This window comes from Pseudopipra pipra, chromosome 21 (assembly GCF_036250125.1).
Source record: "Pseudopipra pipra isolate bDixPip1 chromosome 21, bDixPip1.hap1, whole genome shotgun sequence".
In the NCBI taxonomy this organism is placed as follows: domain Eukaryota; kingdom Metazoa; phylum Chordata; class Aves; order Passeriformes; family Pipridae; genus Pseudopipra; species Pseudopipra pipra.
In genome coordinates, this window is record NC_087569.1 from 4,321,962 (window position 1) to 4,344,446 (window position 22,485).

At 41.3% G+C, this 22,485-nt stretch overlaps 1 protein-coding gene across 4 annotated transcripts in view; it reads right to left on the bottom strand.

The window, feature by feature from the left end:
* RABEP1 (rabaptin, RAB GTPase binding effector protein 1) overlaps positions 1-22,485 on the bottom strand; it is a 47,942-nt gene that overhangs the window by 23,413 nt on the left and 2,044 nt on the right. For 2 of the 4 annotated variants that reach the window (XM_064677761.1, XM_064677763.1), the window contains exons 2-4: positions 5,646-5,774; positions 3,596-3,799; positions 2,240-2,400 (exon numbers count right to left, since the gene is read on the bottom strand). In XM_064677761.1, coding sequence (XP_064533831.1) covers positions 2,240-2,400; positions 3,596-3,799; positions 5,646-5,774 — 494 coding nt within the window. Of the gene's footprint in view, positions 1-2,239; positions 2,401-3,595; positions 3,800-5,645; positions 5,775-9,135; positions 9,197-21,390; positions 21,425-22,485 lie in introns of those variants that run through there. The other 2 variants (XM_064677764.1, XM_064677762.1) reach the window with 2 other exon arrangements.

Here is a 22,485-nt window from a genome sequence, read left to right on the forward strand (position 1 = left end):
CCAGATGATGGTATGGTTTCCTGACAGTTTTAAGAAATGTGATATATTATCTGCTGGTACAGCATCTACTTATAACCCAGAGAGAAAAGTACTTTGTTTTATTTTTTTACTTCTTTGTGGATTCCCTAGAACTGGCTACGAGATGAAGGTATTTTTAAAAGCTCTCTTCAAGTTTATGCTTTGCTTTTCCATAAAATAAATCCACCCTTATAACAGAGCATTATGAAGATGAAGGATAAATAGAACACTGCTGGCTGGAAATGCCATTTTGCAGGAGGAATTGATCACAAGTCTTCAAATAGCACATCCCAAGTGATCAAGAAAATTCCTCTTTTCACACTGACTGCTGACACAGGAATATTCCCTATTTTGCTGGCCAAACACAGCTTTTTATGGGCTTGGGATTTGCTTGTTTGTTTTTTAGGTAAAATCAAATGTCCTTTTCCTAATTCTGATCTAATTCTCAGTCTCCCTGAGGAAAAACCTCACAGGTTTAATAATGACAAAGAAGATTAAAACCCCATGCAAAGTAGTTTAAGCAATTATTTCAAGCTGTACTCTGAAGACCAGATTTCCCCCTCCCCCCCCATTACATAAAGTACATGCTCCTCTGCTTTACAGGCCTAGAAAGCTTTCCAAGCTTTATTAATCAGAGATTAATAAACTGATCACCTCTTCCTTTAGGACCACCAGGGATATTTATTTCACTTTTAAAAGGGGTATAGTTGAAAACACTATTTATCTGCTATACTAAACTTCCATATTGAAGCCACTGAGTTCAGGTGAGCTGTGCTGTCACATCAGCAACTTGCAACTCCAACTTACATGATCAGTGAATTCAGATTAAGAATCTGAACCAGTTGAGAGAGATTGTTTTCTGAAATGCTTATTGGCAGTTGGTTGGGACTGCACTGCCAGGACTGGGTTGTTTGTACAAGACTCACCACACTGGTCCCACTTTGAACCTTCCTTCCAGCTTCAACCAAAGTCTTTTTTCGCTTGATAAGGCTAAAACCTTCTCTTAAAAACAGAATTGTGTCTTACAATTCCAGTGGCAGCACTTCTGTTGTGACAACACTGGCAAACAGGCTTCCCCCTGACTCTTGCCTCTGGAAATCAGGGCTACATGAAGAGCAGTCCCACTGAGCAGCAACAGCAATTATGCAACTACAACTGGCAACAGTCAAGAATCTCTTCCTAAGTCTCAGAAAAAATTCCATTTTGCAACACTAACACCGACTGCTTGCTACAACACAGCACAAATAGCTAAAATGCTTCTTATGTGGAATGCTTGTGATATTCAACACTACCCTTCTGCTGCTGACAGCCAGCAGAAACAGGGAAATGCAGTGATGTGGCAGATTATCAGATGTTGGTCTACTCCCTTATTGAACATAAATTAATTCATTGCTTTAAAATTGTCTTAACAACAACTTGAAGACTACTGTAAGCTTACTGGGAAGACAAATTCACTTAAATGCAAGTTTTTATAACAAGATAAACAAAGATTACAAAACATTGACCTATTATGACAGGTTCAATTTCCTTCCTGCCTGAAACACAACAAATCTTCAACCTCAACAGACAAAATAAAATCCAAACTCAAGGCGAGGCGCCTCCATCTACTTCTGTGAAGTTTTCTTAGTCACAGATCTTTGAACAACTACAACAATATGTGTCCATACTCCAGGGCAATTATTTTTCATCATCCAGAGCCTGTTGTTTTGTGACAGCACAGTTCTGTACTTCACAGGAAGCCAGCAGTGCTGTGATGCACAAAGATGGCTTAATTTAGAGAAAAGGCATTTTAGATATTTTGAGGTTTTTAATGGGCCCAGTAAATTTGTAAGATCTCAGAAAAGGGATATATGTGCAGAAGTGAAAAGGGAATTTTACAAAACTGCAGCCAATGCAGAAAAATCTGAAGGTGGTTTTACTTGAGCTCATTTGACATTATGACAAGGGACTTCACGAGCCCACCTGCTTTTACAAGCTGAAGGCAAAACTGTCATCTTCTCAGGTACAATCCTCTCACTGAACCCACCCGACTGGGTACAATACCCTCATGGATTCAGATGCAGGATCAGGTCATGATGACTTCCATGAACAAAGGCTGGAAGTTGGCAGAACGAGGCCTGTGTGAACAGCTGAGGAGTTACAGCAGGCGTGGAAACGAACTCATGTGGAACACCACAAGTGTGTCTTCAAACAGAAACTGAAGAACTAGATTTCAGTGTACCTTTTTCATTTCATTTTCCAGGTTTTCTTCCTCCTGCCCTTCAGACAGTCGCCGCCTCAACTCGGCAATTTCCCGTTCCACGTTCTCCCGGTATTGGTTCCACTGAGCTCGTTCCTGCTCCAACCTGTGGTGATACTGGAGCTCATAGTCACGAACAGTCTCTATAAAACAGCATTTGCAAAACTTATTTTCAATGTAAGTTAAAGAACAGAGCTTAAGAAGTTTCATCTGCAACCAGCCAATGATTTATTATAATCGATCAAAACCAGGACAAACAAGAACTCTCCCTTCCCTTTGATTCTTGCCCCCAAATCCAAATTCATAAGTAAAAAGTCCAAAGGAACTGTATCTCAATTTGTACCAACACTAGAACACAAAGAAATAAGCCCTCAAATCTGTGTAACTCTTAATTTCAAAGCAATTGTAAAATGCAATGTAAATGTACGTGACTATCATCCCATTTAGCAGCTCATTTTGTACCTCCAAGCACATCATGCAAACAAACCACCAAAACCTTACTTATTTACTCCAAAATGCAAAGAAACAAAAACTTCTCACATGGCTTTCATTTCCCTATGATTAACATTTCCCCCTCAGGTAAGGAGCTGTGTTTACACAGGGACAGCAGCTGGCACAACCGAGCCTTAATCTAGGTTCATGTATCTATGCAGAGCATAAATAAACAGACTTTTGTGTACTCAATATACATGAAGGTTTGTCTTTTCTGGGTGAAAAGCATAATCAGGTGATGGAAGAACTGCCTACAGCCAACAGGTTCAGGGTAGTGTGATCCTGTTTATGAACCTTTAAGACAACAGACAGCTGTGGCAACAGTCTGTCCCCAGTTTACATCCTGCATTTTGCTCTTTGCACTCAGAAATGCCAACAGCTGTACAACGTGCAAATGTAACAAAGAAAAGAACCCAGGACTGATCCAGAGCAGCATGTGCAGTCACTAGCCTGGGGAAAAGCCCACCTGGCTGTGTGAGAGCAGAACTATGTTCACACAGAAGAAGAGAATCGTGCTGTCAGCCTAAAGCTGTTTTCAGACTTGTCAAATTACAAGCATCACACTTCTATCTTCATGGAAGGATCAAGTATCACATTCATAGTCCCTCAAAGATGCTTTGCATATACATGAGAGTTGCTATTGCCATGATTCCTTCTAAATTCTATCCTTATGTTAACAGAATAGAACCAGCAAGCTCCTCCTCACACACTTGGGAGCTGCACTTCAGCTGGCACTTCTGCAGCCCAGCTTCCCAAGCCATGACAAGCAGTCATCCACATTCCATGCAAAAGCAGGCACAAATCCCTGAAGAGGTGGCTGATCTCAGCAGCTTGCCTGCTTGTTACCTTTCATAATGGCCTGTAGTGAAGCTACTTCTTCCTGCCACTGTCTCTTCACCTCATCGATGGCCTCCTGCTTGGTGGTCTCTGACACTGTAGCTATTGCTTTGATGTTCTCCATCTCTGCGTGAGCTTCCATCAGCTGGGTCCTCAGCTGGCCCAGATCATCCTGGGCTGCCTGCAGCACTGCATTCTGTCTTTTCAGGTCCTCTGAAAGAAGGATTACATATATTTAGCTTGATTAATAAATTCAACCTGAAAAGTATCCCTAGTTGCTATGGCAAAGAACAGTGCACTGATATTAAAACATCTACCATAATAACTGCACAAAAGTTGGCAGGTATCTTTAGGGAATGCTATTTCTTGGCTCTGCTTGCCCTTGTTTTTATTAAAGAAGTATATTCTCATGGATACAGTCACAAAGCAGACACTGCAGATATAACCTAAGACCCAATATCCCTGATGGAAGTCAACTATGCTTTTATTTAGTTCTCTTTATTTAACTCATTCTGGTAAAGAATCTTGAAAAGGTAAGAAAAAGAGGAAGACAGTCTTTCCCCCACTTCTGGCACCAACTTGGTTCTGAATTTGGATAGAACACTTCATATTTCTTGAGCAGAAACTCTCTGTGACCACTTCATGGAGCCCACACAAGAAAACTCTTCAGGCTAATTTGCTCTTTACCATGACTTTGCTAACACTGAGCTTCTACTAATAAAAGGGATACATTCAGTGGAACACCCACTATTTCTCTAATTGCTGCAACTACAAACAGAAATTAAACTAATTTCATATTATCCTCCCGAGTTTTCAGTTAATCTGAAACAAACAGCTCTGGAAGATCTATGTTATATAATGAATTCCAAAAGCACCAGCACAAAATACAGTTTTGTGTTAGCCTGTTTCACTTTTAGCTGAAACATCTGGCCAATGCACAACAAACACCAAGCTACCCCCAGGTACTTCCCTCAGTGCCAAAAATCAATCCTGGTGCTCCCACCCCTTGAGAGAGGATATGGAATCCAGAACTAATCAGGTACTTAAAAGGGCATTAATCCTTGAATAAAAAAGCCAAGTCTCTGTAGCATTTATATTATTTAGTTTTCAGACACCACTATTAAGGATGGGTTGCAACAGTCCCAAAGTACATTTAGGAAAGGGTCTGGGAGACAGGGAAGCAAAAAAAGAAAGGAAAGTAATTGCTTGTATATTCTCCTCTGGTGTCCCTTCACTTCAGTACATGTGAAAGTTGTTTTTGTTTTCTTCCCCTGTCACAATTTATTTTTATTTTCTGTTTTCTGACTGTACCAAAATGGGAGATCTATTGCTGATCTCATCAGTAGTGTCTTGTATATCTTAAAATTTCCTTTCATTCAGCTGTTAAAACACCAAGCAACAGGCTTTCTGTATGATCTGATCTGCATTATGCCTGTTGTATTTCTGCTCTCATAAGCTTATACAGCAGCTGCAGTCTTAGTGCATTATTTTTTGGCTCTGCTTTCATATGTTAAAGACAGGAAAATCATCAGAAATAGAAATAAATCAATTTGGCTCTCAGAACAGCTATCTCTACTCTCCAGTTCTTCATCAGATATTTGAGCTCATATGGTTCGAATTTTCCTATAAATTGTGTTATTGAAATAGATGCCCTTGGCTGGTATTAAAACTTTTATGATGTTTGTCTGCTTACAGCCTACCTCAGATGGAAATTTAAGACAAATTAATGCTACACAGAAAAGCTGGCCACAAAGTACAAACAGCACAGCAGCCAGGAGATGTCTTTCCACTTCCCAGATCAGCTGCTGCTCAGAGAAAATGAGCTCACAATGAATTCAGGAAGAATTAAAACTCAGTGGTGGAGTTTCAGCATGGACATCAAGTTGCTCTGACTCCTATCCATGCAGGCAAAACCTTCAATTTAATTCTAAAAATCCACTCCAGGAAGCTAAATAGCCACCTATTGAATCTTACTCTGCTCCTCTCTTATGTTCTTATCATACCTGTTTAAAAGCCTATTGTTCATACAGAGATTATTTGAAGAGAATTGAGGACTTACCTTCCTTAGCCAGGTATAACTCCTTAAATTTGGCTCTCTTTTGATTAAATTCTTGCTCAAGTTGCTGCTTTGTGCGCAGAAATTCTGCATTGACCTTTTCCAATTCTGCCACCCGTTGTAGAAGAGCAACTAAAAATAAAACAGGAGATAAGGTATGTCACTAACAGTTATCCAGGCAGCCCATTCTGCAAGACTGAGGTTCAGGGCTCACTCTTTCTAAAACATCTTCATCATTAGCTCAGCCATTGCCCCGTGATATATCAGGAAAACTAGTCAGTCCTCTGAGGAAAAAAAGGAGGATAAGTTTTCTTAGACTGTAGCACCTAATTGTAATTAGACATCTCCAGGGCACTGGAGATGGGGCAGGGAATTCTGCAGGAAACAATCTCCCAAAGAAAACCACAATTTCCTATGTACAGCAAAGGAAGAAACAGAAATAATTCTGGTGATTTTTTTTTTTCTTCCATTGGTGCTTCTTTCCAAAACACTGGGAATTTAGTCATGAGGCACAGGAGCAGTGTGTGAAGGCTGAGTAATAAAGCACCAAGTTCCCAGAGGCTGAGGTCAAAGAAAACAAAGTGACAGCAGCTCAGCTCACAGCCAGGGAAGAACAAAGCACAGGAAAACCCATAAGCTAAAAATTAGGTGCCATTATCTATCCAGTCTTCAGTTCTGCATGTTCACCAAAAGATGAACAAGATTACACTCAGAGAAGTTTGCCAGGAGATGACCACGATCTACGGAGAAGTGACTGATTATAGGATCAAAATCTCCTCATTTCCAGCAGGTAAAAATCCTCAAGGACACACAAACATCACACTATTTTCCAGAGTTTGCCACATTAGCAGTACAAGGAAAGAGTAGGAAGTCCACAAAGCACCTAAAGGCTGTTACAACATGCTTATAATTGAAAAAAAATACACCATCATATGATGGTACAAAGCCCCCACACAACTACTGACCCTGTAATATTGTCCTTCCTGTGCAGCAGCAATTTCTTTGCACCTCAAGAAGTGCAGCTCTGCTTTAGGTGGCAGTTTTACCTTGCACAGCTCACAACTCCAACACCAAACAGAAACAACAGACAGATGAGCCGGGACCAAACCCACTGGGGTTTGGGGAAAAAAATATGCACTGGGGAAAAAATATTCCCCTCCATGAGTCTCTGTCTGCTCTGCAAAAGCCTTTTGTGGCCGTGGTCCAACCCTGCTGTGCAAAGCTGAATCACTTCAGCTACAGCCTCGACATGTAAAATATTGATCCCCCAGAGGTGTTTACAGCTCCCACCCAAAGCTCCCACCAAAAGCAAGTTGTGAAAATACAGTACAACCACAACATAGTCAGACTTCAGCACCAAACATTTCGACTTAAAAGCAGCTGGAATGAGCTCCACAGCTCACAGTGGTAAAACCCTGGATGGTCGATGCCTTTGAGATGGGGTGAGTTATATTTATTTTTAGTACCAGATGACGTATAACAAGAGCAGACACAAACAAAAGGATCTTTTAAGAGCACAGGTATGTTTGTTTTCCTGATTGCTGGTTAGGAGGGCTTATGGTGTTACAAAATACAGCACTTAATCTGCTCAACTTTGTACTGAATAAGATATATGTAGATATAATATAAAATAATAACATATATATAGATAACACAGTAATAAAAGATACATTAATGAGATATCTTTATATCTGATATATCTTTATATCTTATTATATCTTTTTACATATATGAAATATATTTTAATATATCTTATATCTTGATATCTGAATAAAAGATATGTGTAGATACAGGATTGAAGAAATTTTAACATCGGTTTTTTACCAAAATCCTGGGGTTTTATCACCTTAAATATGAACACATGAATTTTTCCAGCCAGCAATCCCTGTGTGGGGGTTCAAAGTTCAAAGCCAACTGCACAGGAGTGTTCTCCAGCAAACAAAAGGAACCTGCAGCAAAGACACACTGAGGCAAAGCTTCGAGTGTGTGTTCAGAGAGAGGCTGGACGAAAACCAGGGAGGAAGCAGCACACATGGAGCCAGGTCCAGGCAGCACAAACACCTCCCAAGGCTAGAAAGTTGCTTTTGAAGTCTTGCTGAAGCCTTCCGAAGGGAAAGGCTTTGCCTGTGTTGCTGCTCCTCGCTGAGTTCTGCCAGAGGGCAACGCTCCCACAGCCCGAGAGCCACAGCCACCTCCTCCACAGCACAGTGCACAGCCCTGCTGGGCTCTCAGGAGCTGGGCTTCAGCTCAGGTTAACCTCTAGAAGGGAACATTTAGAGGCACTAAAGCCCAAGTGAGCTCCGTGCCAGGGGCACCGGCACCCACAGGTAGCGCCCGGGGGCCTGGAGCAACGTGCACACAGTCAAACCATCCCTCACCTTTCACACAGCATTCTAAAACCACACAAATCAACTGTTCCATTCCACAGCGAGTGATTCTGAAAGTTGAATCGACCGCAAACATCAGCCAAGCCTCCCGCTCCCAAAGACCACTGGAGCACTCCTTGTTTACTTGATTCCTTTTCCATCTTCCTTTAGCAAAGAGCAGGAGCTGTTGTGTAATACAACAGAGTTCTAAGTTCTTCCAAAAGTAAGAGTTGCTTCTGCTGAGGATGGAAGGACAAGAGGACACCTCAAGAGCAGAAAGTTGAAGTGCTTTAAGCTGGAGGAAGAACAGACTCATCCTTTTTAAATCCTCCCGCCCAAACAGAAAGAGGGAGGGCAGAGTCACCCCGAAGGAAATGAAGTTTAAATATTTACATTTTTACAGTGTTCCCCCTGTCTGCAGCCTGGTGGGTATGTCTAAAAAGTAATAAATAAATAACTAATCAACCCCCACCACAACTGAGCTCCAGCAGCTGTCAGGACCAGCTGCAAGCATTCAAAAAACCACAGAGTTTAAGATCTCAACTGCAGGTCATGCATCGCTGCAGCTGTGCATGAACATCCTTCTTTCTACTCAGATACTACGTTTAAAGTGGTTTTACCACTTGTGCCACATGTACAGCTCAGGACAGACCTTGGCACACCCCCACTGCAGTGGTACAGGGCACAAACTTGAGGACAATAAGCATCAACCCCCTCAAATGCACGTGCACAAAAAGTAAAAGCAAAAGATAGTTTATTTTCTGAGACAGACTGGCAATTGCCAGCTTTCTGCTAAGTGATTAAGTTCAAAAAGAAACTGTTTTCTTCTTCAGGGGTATAATTTGTACCACGGCCATACAGACACTTCCCAAAATGATCCCAAACCCAGACTGCCAGCCACAGGTACCGCAGGCTACACGGCACAGATTAAAGTCCACCTGGAATTGGAGTCAATGGCAGGAAATGGACTCATTCATAGAATTCCAATTAGCCCTTTGTCATTTATCACTCACTTCTCGCTCTAAATTTAGGCCCAACTCACCCCAGGCCTGTAACAGAGCTGAAACAGAGAACTTATTTGCCATCATCGGGCATCAACTGAAAAACAACCCCAAAGCCAAACAGACATTTGGCAGCGTCAGCATTCCCTGGTTTTCCAGGCGCTGTCCCCATGCTCCCATTCCCAGCACAGAAGGCACTATCAATGTTTAACAACACCAATGAGGTGTAGAGTAAACAGAGCCCAGAGATGGGCAGTTCTGGGGGAGCTGTGCCCGACTGAAACAGGATCCTGTGTCACACCCGGGATCAGAGCAGGCAGGGAACACGCTGTATTTCCCAAGAGCAGCACTGGGGGAGACCTAAATTCCTATTTAGGGCCCTAAGTCATCAAGAAACAAACAAACACCCCGAAGACCCAATTTCTTAACTCCTGAAATAGCACTGAGAAAAAAATTAAATTGAAATTGATACGCCAAACTAAAACATAAACCAGAAACCCCTTGGGCCAACAATTTATTAGCTGTAAATAGCACTTTCCCCCCGGATTATTAGGACAAATAGAATGCTGATGATAGAATTATATGCCCTAATTAAATTACTAGCTTTGTTTCTAGCTAAGAACACAGATTTTGCAGAGACACAACAGATCAGATGCAGGAATCCCCATCCCCCTGACATCACAGCAAAGCACACTGTGTATTATCATGTGTCTCAACCCAAAACAAAAGGCAGCAAAATTCATCTCAGAGCAGAGTCATCAAACTACAGGAGAACCATGAAACTACTGGAACACACACAGAGAAACTCTAGTGAAGAATACACAACTTTCTCTTAACCTACTACACAGTGAAATTCCAATTCTAGGAAAACACAGGAACAAACACACATTTCTTATTGACTGGTTATTTATATGCTGCTCCACAGATCAGCTCCAAAAAGGATTAAATTCTATGTATGACAGAGTTTCTGGTACACAAACATGGAGGGACCATTCCAGAGCTAAGACAGACAAAGCTGATTATCAATGAGACTATTTTTGAGTACTAGGTCTATTTATAAAATTAATGCCACAAAGCTTTCTGCTTGATATTTAAAAGTGTCAAACATGACATCAAGAGTTCAGCCTTACACAGCTGCAATAGGAAAACAGATCAGGAAAAAATCTACATGTACAATAAATTTTCTGTCATTTTCTACCTTTCTTTTCCTATCATACTGCTCAGGACAAAAGTAAGGAAAAATAAAAATATATGGCTGCTTATTTCCTAAGGGTACTAATTTTCCTGTGTTGTGACATCACACTGGAGCCACAATTATGTTACCATATAAATTTTTCATCTAAGTCTGCCACCAGGACTTGTATTTAGACTGCAAAAAGCTTTTCTTTATTTTATTCAAAGAAGGTTTGATTATGAAAGAACAAGCAAGCTGCCAACCCTCCCCACTCTTACAACGACTCCCATACAGCTGTTTGCACCAGGCACTCAGAAGCAAAGGAACAGATTATGGTTCTTTGAATAAGCTCGTTGAACAGAAGCAATTCCTGACTTTGGAAACGTGGGTTGCTCTTTTTGCAAGGAAAAACAGCTGCCCTGACACACAGGTATTGAGCAGCAGCAGAGCAAACTGAAGGGGAAAGAAAAAAAAAAGGGAAGAAAAGAATTACTTGCTTTTCTCAGACTTTCATTTGGAAGCATCAAGCATTTTACTCACCAGGACAAATGGCTCGAGCTCAGTGGTCACCACACACTCCTCATTTCATCTCCCCCCACCCCCCACTTGCCACTTTCATTTTCAGAGTGGCAACAAACCCCTCTGCACTGAGACTGTCACACCTCCTTTTTCAGAGTATTTCACTGCCTGCAATGATGGGAACTCAGCTATAAAAAGGGGAAAACCTGGTGACTGTCCCCCCAGCTGTGCCCCAGCAGGGCCGTTGCCCAACGTCACCACCAGTGAGTCCTTCTGCAGAAGGGACTCAGTTCCCCATTTGGGGTTTTCAGAGACACTGCTGCATTCACCCAACCATTTCTGGTTTATTGTGCAGCTGAAGGTTATTTGACATCCCCAGTTTGTTCTGTATTGACTGAACACTCCCAGGCAAACAACCCAGTACTGATTTAATGCCATACACACTCGGTGTTGCAGAGAGCACAAAGCAGAACTGAGCCTTGCTGCATCATACCTGCTACAGGATCTTTTTATTTATTGCAGTAAATCAACGACTGCAGGATTAAAAATATTCAACTGGGATGTTACAAACACCCAACCACATTATAAATACTCCATTGGCATCAAGTGGAAGCTTGCAATATACTATTAAAGTTTGAAAGTAACATTATTTTTCATTGAAGTTGAATGACAAACACACCTTTCCACTATAACTTGTAGTCTCAGTAATGCCTATTCCTACTCTTTATTTTCCTTTTTTATGTTAAGCACTGCATGACATTCTCCATTAATAAAAAAAAAGAGCCACCACACAAAAATAATTAAAATCTAAAGAAACTGAGGTGTTTGAACAAATGGAAAGATTCTGTTCTATAATACAGCCAAGAATCACAGAATGGTTTGGGCTGGAAGGGATTTTAAGGACCATCTTATTCCAAATCCAACACTTTTCACTATCCCAGGTTGCTCCAAGCCCCATCCAACCCGGCCTTGAACACTTCCAGGGATGGGGCAGCCACAAGATGAGGACAAGAACAAAGGGAAGAGAAAAAAAGGGTCCTTTAAAAGGCCTAATTAAGCCTGCACAGTAAATAAACAGCCATTCATAGTAATAAGTATCTCCCCCAAAGTGTGTTTATACAGCAAACATCTTCATCCACAATCACATGGGGGGGGGGGAAAAAAGCCAACACATTGTTTCTCCTTCCTTGTTTTTTTCCACTTCCCCTTCCCACTTTTTCTCCCTTTTCACAGCTCTCACATGTTAACTACTTCCTTGCTTTGTTATTGCCTCCCTTATCTTCTTTCTTGGACACAAAACCAGGCAGTTGCTGCTCTGGGGTCCAAATCTCCATTCCCTGCACTCAGTAAAGGGGAATCACACACCTGACTCCCAGTTTGGATAAGCCCAGACCATGGGACAAGCAATGCTCCTCTTCCACACACTTAGTCATTCTGACCTCAGGGAACTTAAGTCCAGTTTGAAATTTATGCTCAGTTAAACATTATTTACATTGCACTGCAATGGAACAGTGCTCAAGTCACATCAAGTATCACAGGAATGCACTGAATCATGTATGTCCACGTTGACAAAAGTGAGGTGGAATTTTTTTCCAGCAATTCATCTTTCATTTGCCAAAAGCATCATCTCTTCCCAAGGGCAGTCCTCTACCTCCATCATTATGGCCTGGCTATTCCTTCATTCCCTACCAGGAAAGTAGCTGGTTCTTTCCTTTTAACCAGCATTGCCATCAGGCCTCTCAGTTCTGTGCACACAGTTTTCTCCACAGAAATCTCAACTTGATCCATGAAGGGTTTTTACTCTCTGTTTACTCTAATTTCTGCTGTTGATGTTTTGATGTTTTAACAATCCCTGTTAAAATTCCAGGAAAACACCATTGGTTAGCATTTTTTCCAAGAAATTCAACCATGCTATGTGCTTCATCAACTCTCTGAATAATTTAAATAGGGCAGCAGTGGATGAATCACAGTGTTGGAAAAGTCAACCGGACATCACCATAGATGGAATCCTATGGAAAGCATTTTGGCTGCATCCTGCTGCTACCAGCAGTGAATCTCCTCAGAAATGCAGTGTTGCTAAGCCTGAATGCATATCAGAGCATTTCAAAAGCCAGCAGCAAGCTACAGTCTGGTGAACTTTGAATTCATCTACAGTGACACAAAATGGAGAGAACAGAGTTACCAATCTCGTCACAATCACCAGCGTTTTCCCTGCTCCCTCAGTGTTTGTATCTTGTTCCACTTTCACAATTTTTCTTTATTATAACTGCTCTTTACAGGAGGATCAATTTTTTTAAAGAAAAGGATTGCAGGAAAAAGCTTGGGTTTGTGGAAGGGGTTATTTACTCTCCAGGCTGAGAGCATTTACTGAGCCCAGTCAGTGCTTGAGCAAATAATATGATGGCAGCACAGAAGTCAGGGAGGGAGAATTACCCAAAAACTGGGAAGATTCTCCAAGATGCTTCACAGCTTGTGCTGGATCACACCACTGCCAGCTCAAGGCCAGCTCAGGTAGATCTCTACCCCCTGCAGTCACAGCCTGACTTGATCCCCTGGGGCAAAGCTTTTTGAGCATTTCAGACACCTGAGCTTAAACAATTCAGCTGCCAAACATGTCCCCACATGTCACACACATCCACCACGCCTGGCCCTCCATCAGCCTGGCCCACCTCATCACCTGGAGAGCTGAGCACCAGCACAAGGGGTCTGAAGGAGACACAGAGGCTCCTCCAGCCTGGAAGCAGAACCCCAGCACAGCCACCCCTTCCCCTGCCACAGCATTTTAAAGCAAGTCCCCCGAAATGTCAAGTCACTTAAATCTCCCTGACCACAACAACACTGAAAATATGAATGAGTCCTCGTATCACACAGGGATAGTTCTGCCAAGTTTGTCCACACTACCACCTCTCAGCATTTCTATGATATAACCAGAAAATCCAGAACAGGATTAGACTATTTCACGTGGCAATTACACTTGACAGGGAGGTTTTCAGTGTTTCTTGCCAGAAAGAGAAAATTTAAGTTGAGGATATTGTCTTAATAAACCATCAGAAACCTGCTGTTCTGATAAAATAAGAATATTTCAGATTGACAGATATTTAGGGAGAGGTTCTGATATGTACTTCACTATAAGGAGACCCCTTACACAATTTATCACTCTGAACACCACTAATATAACTGTTTTTAAAATGTAAACACTTGCTAACCCCAGACAACAGATTAAGGAGTGATTTTCTTTCAAGATAATTTAATTGCTGACTCATTTGCAGTGGGAGGGAGAAAAAATCCCTGTGACTCCTTATAATATGTTTATCACTTCGCCTACAGATTTATTAAAGGCTGTCCTCTTCTGGGAAGAAAATGGGAATAAAGTAGGACTCAAATCTCAGGTAAAAAAAAAACCAACACAAAACAACGCTACTGCAGTGTTCTCTTTAATGAAGTAAGTTAATATATAAAAGAAAACCATTACATTAATTCAAAAATTCCCCCAGATACCACCAGTCTGAGATCTTGTGCTGTTTGTCATAGGGACAAGAACTGAGGTGTAGCTTTGAGACCATCCCAAATACTCTGGTTCCCAATTGCTGAGCAGGAAGAACAAATTAATGATGACACTTAAAAATTGAAAGGAAGGTAACAAGAAAATGATGCAGAGAAAACCAGAAACATGTCAGTGTTTGTGGAATTTACACAGGTAATGGCTTCTGTTAATCTACCATTGTTACAGGTATGAGGGGACTGTCATTTAAAGCAAATCAGCATCTTTGTGGACATTTTCAAAAGCTGAAATAATCAATATTAGCATGGAAAATCACTTCCACGTGCACAGCTACCAGAGAGCACCAGGGTAATTTTACAAGGACCAGAAAAGCTTCAGAATTCATCCCCAAGTTATGCATTTGAACAATATCCACAAAAGGAAGGTAACACCAGATTTCTTTCCCACTGTGGTTCCCTCTCCCTTCCTATATAATTTGGCCACCCAAATTGGTAGACAGAGAATAAAGAGGGAAAGGGAACAGGTAAAAACTCACTTTCAAGGAATAGTAAATTGAAAATGTCAGTTGTCAGAAGAGCAGCTTGCAGGCATGAAAACATGGTGCCTTAGTCACTTAAATGATATAAATCTTAATAAAGGGCCTGGAAAATATTGTTGCCAGAGGTATTTATGGAAACACTGTGATGATAAATATAGTATGAGAAATAATAAAAGATGATTAACATCTTTATTTGATAAGGAACAGGATACAGCTCCTATCCTTTAGAGTAAGGTTTCTACAGCAATTTAATAGGTTCCCTGAGAACAACAGACTAGTACTCCCCCAAGCCTCCATAATCTATTTCTTGACAAAAAAACAGTGCCATGATTCTATATATTCATATTTTTTGCTACCACTTGTCACCTAAATGAATTCCTGAACTGTTAAAAAGGAAGAAAATCCTCCTCCAGCATGAAATTCTCAAAACATTTTAAAATATGCCAGGGGTACAAGCACTACAGAACAGGAAGACTTGCCTGAGCCTGCAGTGATGATCATTTTAAATCAATGTATGTACTGGTGGTCATGTGAAAGGGTAACTCAGCACTCCCACCTCCTGTGCCTTTATTCCCATCGTGCCACAGACCTTTGAGGTTGTGCAGGGACAGGATCAGAGCTGAAATTTGGGGGGAGGGGGGGAGTGAGTCAAACCAGGTCCAAACCAGACCACACTCCTGACTTAGCTGAGCATATACCAAGGGCTCATGTGAGCATACAGATTAAACTGTGAAAAAGAGCCAGAACTGCACCCTTTGACACTCATATTACTACTGTGTGGTCTCCACCCTTCCTTTATACCAGCTCTAACACTTCTCAGGCCTTTCACTAAATGAATTAAACTAATTAATTCAGCAGTGAGTAGTTCTCAGCTGGGTGTCTGAGCTGAACTGGCTCAGTGATGGGTCCACTGTGCAGAGCTGGCCCAAAGGAAAGGATGGGAACATCCTGTGGGAGGAGGAAGAAGAGAGCAGGAACCCTCCTTTCAGCAGCAGCAACCTTCTAGACTGGCTTAGCTGCAACCTGAAACCACAGCCCATGGGTACAGCCTGATAATCACTTTAACCTAAGTGCTGCCTGCCAAAAGAAACACTCTGGCCTTCCTTCTGCCCCCCACTCTGCCTTGTGGCAACTGGGATTGGTGTAGTCACACGGCAGAACTTACTTTTTAAGACTTGATGACTGACACTGGTAAGTGATAAATGACCTTCCTCAAATCCTGATTTCCATTCAGACTCTCCAGGGGAAGCTGACAAACTTAATGGGTATCAGAAAGCAAATTCCCAAGCTCAGATTTCCCCCCAGTGTTTGTACAAACTTGGGTTTTGAACAAGTGCAGCTGAAAGGGTGTCTCCAGTACAGATGGGTACAAAACCTAGGGCTGTAGAGAAAAATACATCAGAAAACATTTGTATTCCAGAAAAAGGCTGGGCTCACATTTACTCTCCCTTGAAAGCAAATATGCTTGAACAAAACTGCAGTTTGCTTAGAGCCTGTAAAGTGCCACTACAGCCCTTCCCAATGGCTCATCAGCTCAATGAAATCCTCAGTACCCTCTGGAACACCAGGAGTTAATACATCACTTAGAGATTTAGCATCTTTATCTCCAGTTTCATCTAAAACTCAGACAGAAGCTGTGAAGACCAGACAGACAGCTCTGATATTTTCACAGCTAGGAGCATCACTCAGGCTCAGAATTCCGAGTTTGGCTAATTGCTTTGCCATTAATTCCACACACAGCTCCACACACAGTACAGGGATGAAGATATAAACAGACAGAGCGAGCTGGCAATTAAGAAAACCTCACTTGAAACCAGTCTTTAACAGAAAATTTAAATTATGACATAAAGATGCCAGGTTGTCAGATGATTTGAACTCACAGAGCCAAATTTATGCTTCGTACTTCACCAAAATAAACCAAGTAACACCACAGATAAAATATATCAGAGGGGTTTTGGCACAGGCTGCTGTTAATGTAAGATGAATGTTCCAATTCTTGTGTCTGAAGTCAATGGGAGTCTAATATGAACTCCAGTAGGCCTCAGGAAAGACAATTTCCTTAAAGGATACCAGACATGGAAATTTATTGTGGATGGTTAAAATAATTATTGCCTGAGCAATAACTTCTAGCACTCCTCTGTGTTTCTTCCTGTGTAGATTAAGCCAATGACACTCAACATACAGATGTAAGGACTGTTTTATACTCTGTGGTTGTATCTAAGTTACTGTTTCAAGTTACTGCTTTGTTTTGTTTTTTTTTTTTAAAGCAACCAACCATGGTGCTGCCTCCTCATTTTGCACTGATGGAGCACAGATTAAAATAAATCATTTCTGTTGGGGAGGATTTCAGTGCTGAAAATACAAAAAGTTACCCTCTCAAGGCACAAGTGGGGGGGTGAACAGTTATACAAGGAAACACTCTGAGGAAAACAGTGAAAGGGCTGTTTGGTCTCTTGTTTTCCATATTCCTCCCTTTTGTTGCCATTTAAGCAGCATTGCAAATCTTGTTGCAATTATGTGAGAGCTAAAAACATGTATTGACAAAAGATGCAGCACAAGCCACACAATCTATGCAGGTCACTGTCTGAAAGGCGTGGGAACACTGCTATAATCAACAAATCCAGTCTGGTTTAATCTCCAGGTAATCCTTCCCTCCCACCTCAGGCCATTCCCTCTGGAGCACACACAGTTAATGCTTCCATTGTCTTCCAGTTATTGATTCTGATTCCTTTTGCCATGTGTAACTTCTGTCTGTTACTGCATTTTTGCTCCCTAGCTTTACTGAAAGACATTTTCAGAAACAACAAAATATAAACAAGAAGATAAATATTAATTAAAAAAAGAAATCCCACCTGAATTTAAATTTCTTTGCGGTGTGACTCACCACAGAAAGGTGAGGTGCTTTTTGCTTGTTAAGTAACTAAAAATCAGGCTGCCTTTTTTTTTTTTCTCTCCAAGATCTCAGTTATTTTTCAGTTCTTAGCACTGCCAGACACACAAGACAAGACAGGGCTCTTAACTGCACCCAGAACCAAACAAGCAGATCTCAGCACTCTGTGTTTCCTGCCCTGCTCTCTACTTACAGCAACTTTCAGATGCCCCCCAATAGCCAAAAGATGGAACACTTATATTTTCTACCTTTCCAAGGGGCATAAGTTAACTTCCAGCAATTAATTTTTGCCATCTGTGAGGCACTTGGTTTATAAATGAAGATACCAATGTATTAAAGAATTAGATTTCAGCCAACCTCACGATAAACAGGTAACTGAAGTTGACTGCCTCAAAATTCTATAATCTGTTCTGTGAAAACACTCAGAACCTGAACATGTCTAAGGCAGGGTTGAAAAGCAGGTAAATAGTTGCTCTATACCAAGAGTAAAGCACAAGATCTTCCTTTCTTAGTTGCAAAACCTGGAGAGATCTTAAATCAAGAAAAATATATTTTAAAAACAACGAATAAGCTAAGACTCAACACAGCCAGGGAGCCAGGCTGTTTAGAAAAGACATTTTTCACAGAGGAAGTTTGTACAGTCATGAGATTTTCTCTCGAAGAGGAAGAATGGAGGGATGGAGGACATGGAGAACGGGGGTGTGATCCTGCAGAGCAGAGCAGCCAAACCAAGGACAAGGGACAGGAACACCCACAGAGGCTGCAGAAGGCAGTGAGAGGGACAGCAAGATTTGGAGAAGCTGAGGTGGTGGCTGGGAAGGAGGTTTGAGGAGAGCACAGGACTTGCTGAAGAGCAGGGGTTGCCCAAGACAAGGTCAAATGACTGGTGTTTGACCGGAGAGAGAGGAAAAACCGGAAAGCAAAGGTCAGGCAAGGCCACGGCTCTGCTGCTCTGCTGGGTGGAAGCACAAATTGCCAGGGGAGATGGAAGGAGCCACAAAGGGTGGCTGAAAAGCCTTATTTTTCCTCTTCATTGTGTTTGGAGGAGTCAGGCCTGAGGAGACAAGCACAGGATAGGGACAGGAAGGGGAGAAGCACCACCACAAGTCAGCTGAATGCCAAGGGGAGTTGTGGCTGACAGAACTGGACATGAATGGGAAAAAATACATAAATAAACACAATTCCTCATTATATCCCCAGTCATGCTGCAGTTCTGCATTCTTAAGGTACTACAGGCACTGCAATAGAGCAACAGGACAACCCAGAAGTTTTTTCAAGCAATGCTCTTCCTTCTGAAAGATACAGAAATATTAACCAAGGGCACCCTGTTCACTTGTTCTTCCTATGTCAGTTTATATAAAAATATCAAATGACTTAAATTTCTCCAGAGATAATTCATCATCATGCTTAACTGACTATGCCATGACTAAAAGGAGACAATGTTTCCCCTATTTATAGAATAACTTGCAGAGGGTGGTACCACTAACTCAGCCACCACTAAACCAGACACTAAACCCAATTCTGAAAGTAAAACCTATGAATGATTCAGAAGCATCAGAGTTTGGTGTGAAAGATGTTCCTCTGAAATCCACACACACAATGGCTTTCATAGCAGATTGGTTAGGAAGTGCTGCTTATCAAAGTTACCAGTTCTTATCTTGGGAGACTTCAGTCAGAGTAAAGCCATAACCTCATCCTTTTTTTTAAGCTACACACTTGATATATTTTTTTTAAGAAAAGTATGTAGTTAAAATACCTAAATTTAGTATAGAAAACTTCACATCTGAGAAGCAGTTTTAATAAAGTGCCTGCAGTGAAAGCCCAGCAAGTCTCCTATTTGACCATCAGCCATGATGAAGCCAATGGGATTTGATCCACTCCCACGCTGACAGACGCTGTTTGCTTTAGCTTCTTAAAAGTTTTTAAACAAAATTCCTTCTTCAATCACTTGCAAGGGAGCACATACAAACTAGTTCCACCCATCAAGGGCTATGGGAAAGCAGCTCAGCATCCCGAGGCACCAGGCCAGGGAGGGAAGAAAACACTTAGTAAGTCCATCATCTCTGTGACGACGGTGAAGCCGCCAAGAAGAAATAAAAATGGGCAAAGAATCTTCCAGCCTTCAAAACACAATAGAGAGTCAGTCCACAGGTTACAGTATATTTAATAAAGTATATTGTGCCTTCAGGCAAATCAACAGGTGATTATAAAGATCAGGATCGTGTCATTTTTCAAAATTAAGACAGAAATTTGGGACTTGACTTAAACAGGAAAAGACCTTAATGTTCATATTTCCACGCTGGAGCAAACTGACCTGCTGAGTGGATCAAAACTCCCTTAGAAATTCTAAAAGGTCGGAACACGTATGTTCAAGGTGTGTGTTTTGCTTTTGAAATCAAATTCCAGACTTGTCCACTGAACTGATGTGGAAAAACACACAGCCTAAAAACAAAAAGCGTGAAGGTTGGTGGGTTTAAATTCAAAATATATTTGCTGTGTAATATCAGCAACTATTAATAAAAGAACAAGCAAATAATAATAAACCAAGAAAAATTAATGTGAAGGAAGAAATTTTTGGAAAGTAGCAGCAATTTGGAAGACACTCCCCAAGAGAGAAGGGTTTGACATCCGACAGTTACATCAACAATGCAGAGCTGGACATCAGCACTCACAGCCAGTCCCCTCCAAACCACACCTCGCCTGGAGATGAGTAACAGCATTTTTAGATACCTCCACTTCATTTTAAAGTGATACACTTGCAAGGGAAGTAACTGGAAACATAAAACCATCTAAGGTTTTGCTACTTAATTTTCTGACAAGCCTGGTCCCTCACGCTCAGCCCCTGGGGTGTGATGAGCACAGCCACAGAAACTCCCAGTTCTTTTGGGGATCCTGGATTATTGACACAGGGACACAGTGAGGATCATGGTGCTGCTGGTGGCACCAAAATCAATATGACAACGCCCTCCAATCCTCTACCTACAGCCCAGCAGCTCTCTGGGCTGAGAGCTGCCACATCCTCCCACCACAAACAGAGACACCACTTTTACTGGCCTAAGCACAGGGGGAAGAAGGTGTTACTCCAATATTGGATTGATTCTTTCTGCAAATTCTTATTAAAATATCTGATAGACTGTGTCATTAACAGTTTATCACTGAATAATATCAATGGATATGCTAATTATCAGCCTGACTGTACTAATGGTTTCAGTTTATCGCAGCAAGAGTTGAATAATTGACATATCATTCTAATTAACTTTGGTATTGAAGATTTAGTGTTTTTTGGTACTGCAGTTCCTTCATTGAAGCATTTTCCAAATATGAGTAAGGGAATTATACTAAAGCCTGAGCACTCTGAGAGGGAAAAGCTATGCCAAAACATGTTGTTTGGTAACCTTATTTTCAGAGATGGCAAGCACCCAGATCCAAACTCAACCCTGGGAGGCTGAGAGGTTTGAATTTTGAGTATGATATTCCAAACAAAAATATTTTGAAAAATAAGACATTACTGTTCTGGTCAAGCAATCCAGACAACACATATAAATTAAATGTCCCCAAAAAGCCCCTTGAGCAGGCTCAGTAAGCAGCATGTCCCCACTTGCAACACAGGTCAACATTGTGAGCTCACAGTTCACAAAGCTCCACCAGCACCAAGGACTCTGCACTTGGCCTCTCTGTGACTCTTATCATATAGAAACTGTTACCCCACACAAGGGATTAGAGGGTTATTAAGGTCTACACTAATCCAAAGTACAAACCCAGGGCAGCACATGACATCCATTCTTTTCCTGTTTCTTTGCACTATTCCTTCCCCTATTCTTGGGCCCATTTTCCATCCAGTAGAGGCTCTGAAATAGAAGACACATTCTATATTATAGTCCTCTCATGTTGTTCCATATATATTATTTCTACTACAGTAGAAATTTTAGTTCTTTTATATTTGCTTTCCACAAAACAAATCCTAGCTGATATGTCTTGCACAAGTAAAGAATGCATAAGGTATTTATAATCAATATAAGTAATTACAAAAAGCCATTCTTTTTCCTTGGGGGAACATATTAATCCAGTTCTATTTTGTCACATGTAATCTTAAATCAGAGGTTACACTACTCCTTTAAGCAATAAATGCAGTGCAGACAACTAAAAATATTAAATAATTCATTTCTTCAATTCTCTCCACATTAAAACAGAACAGAGTTTCAAGGCACACTTTTGGCAAGTTACTTACAAATAAAACCAGCATAGATGAGAACAACAGGATAGTAATCAAAGTGGATTGAAAAAACCAACCCCAAACTGGTCCTATTACAGCCAAAGGAGGATGGGGAGAGGAGCCATTTTAGGAGCTGTAATTCCTTAGTGTAGAAACACAGCAACCACTTTCAGAACTCATCCAACTTGCAGCCAGTTCCTCCTGCCACATGTCTTATTTACAGCATCCTCATCTCCCCACAGCAGGAGAAAGACATCAAACCATACCTCCTACAAGACAGACTTCACCAACCTATCAAATCACTACATTTACTAGCACCTTTTTCGCCTTCTTTTTAAACGACAACAACAAAAATCTACCCAACCTGCATCTTCTAATGTACTACTAAGACACAACTACCTTCCCTGGCCAAGAGGCAGCAAACATTTGTACACTGCACATCTGTGGTCAGACAGCCTGCAAGAGCCAGGAAGAAATTTTGTTGGAAGTTGTTCTGCAGCTCTCAGAAGAACAGGCTAAAGAACAATAAACAATGGTTATTCACCAGAAAGTACACGAGAACAACCCATACAACGCTGACCTTACAAGCATGACAGCAAGGAAATCCACCTTCCCCTCAGCAGGCCAGCAAGCAATCACT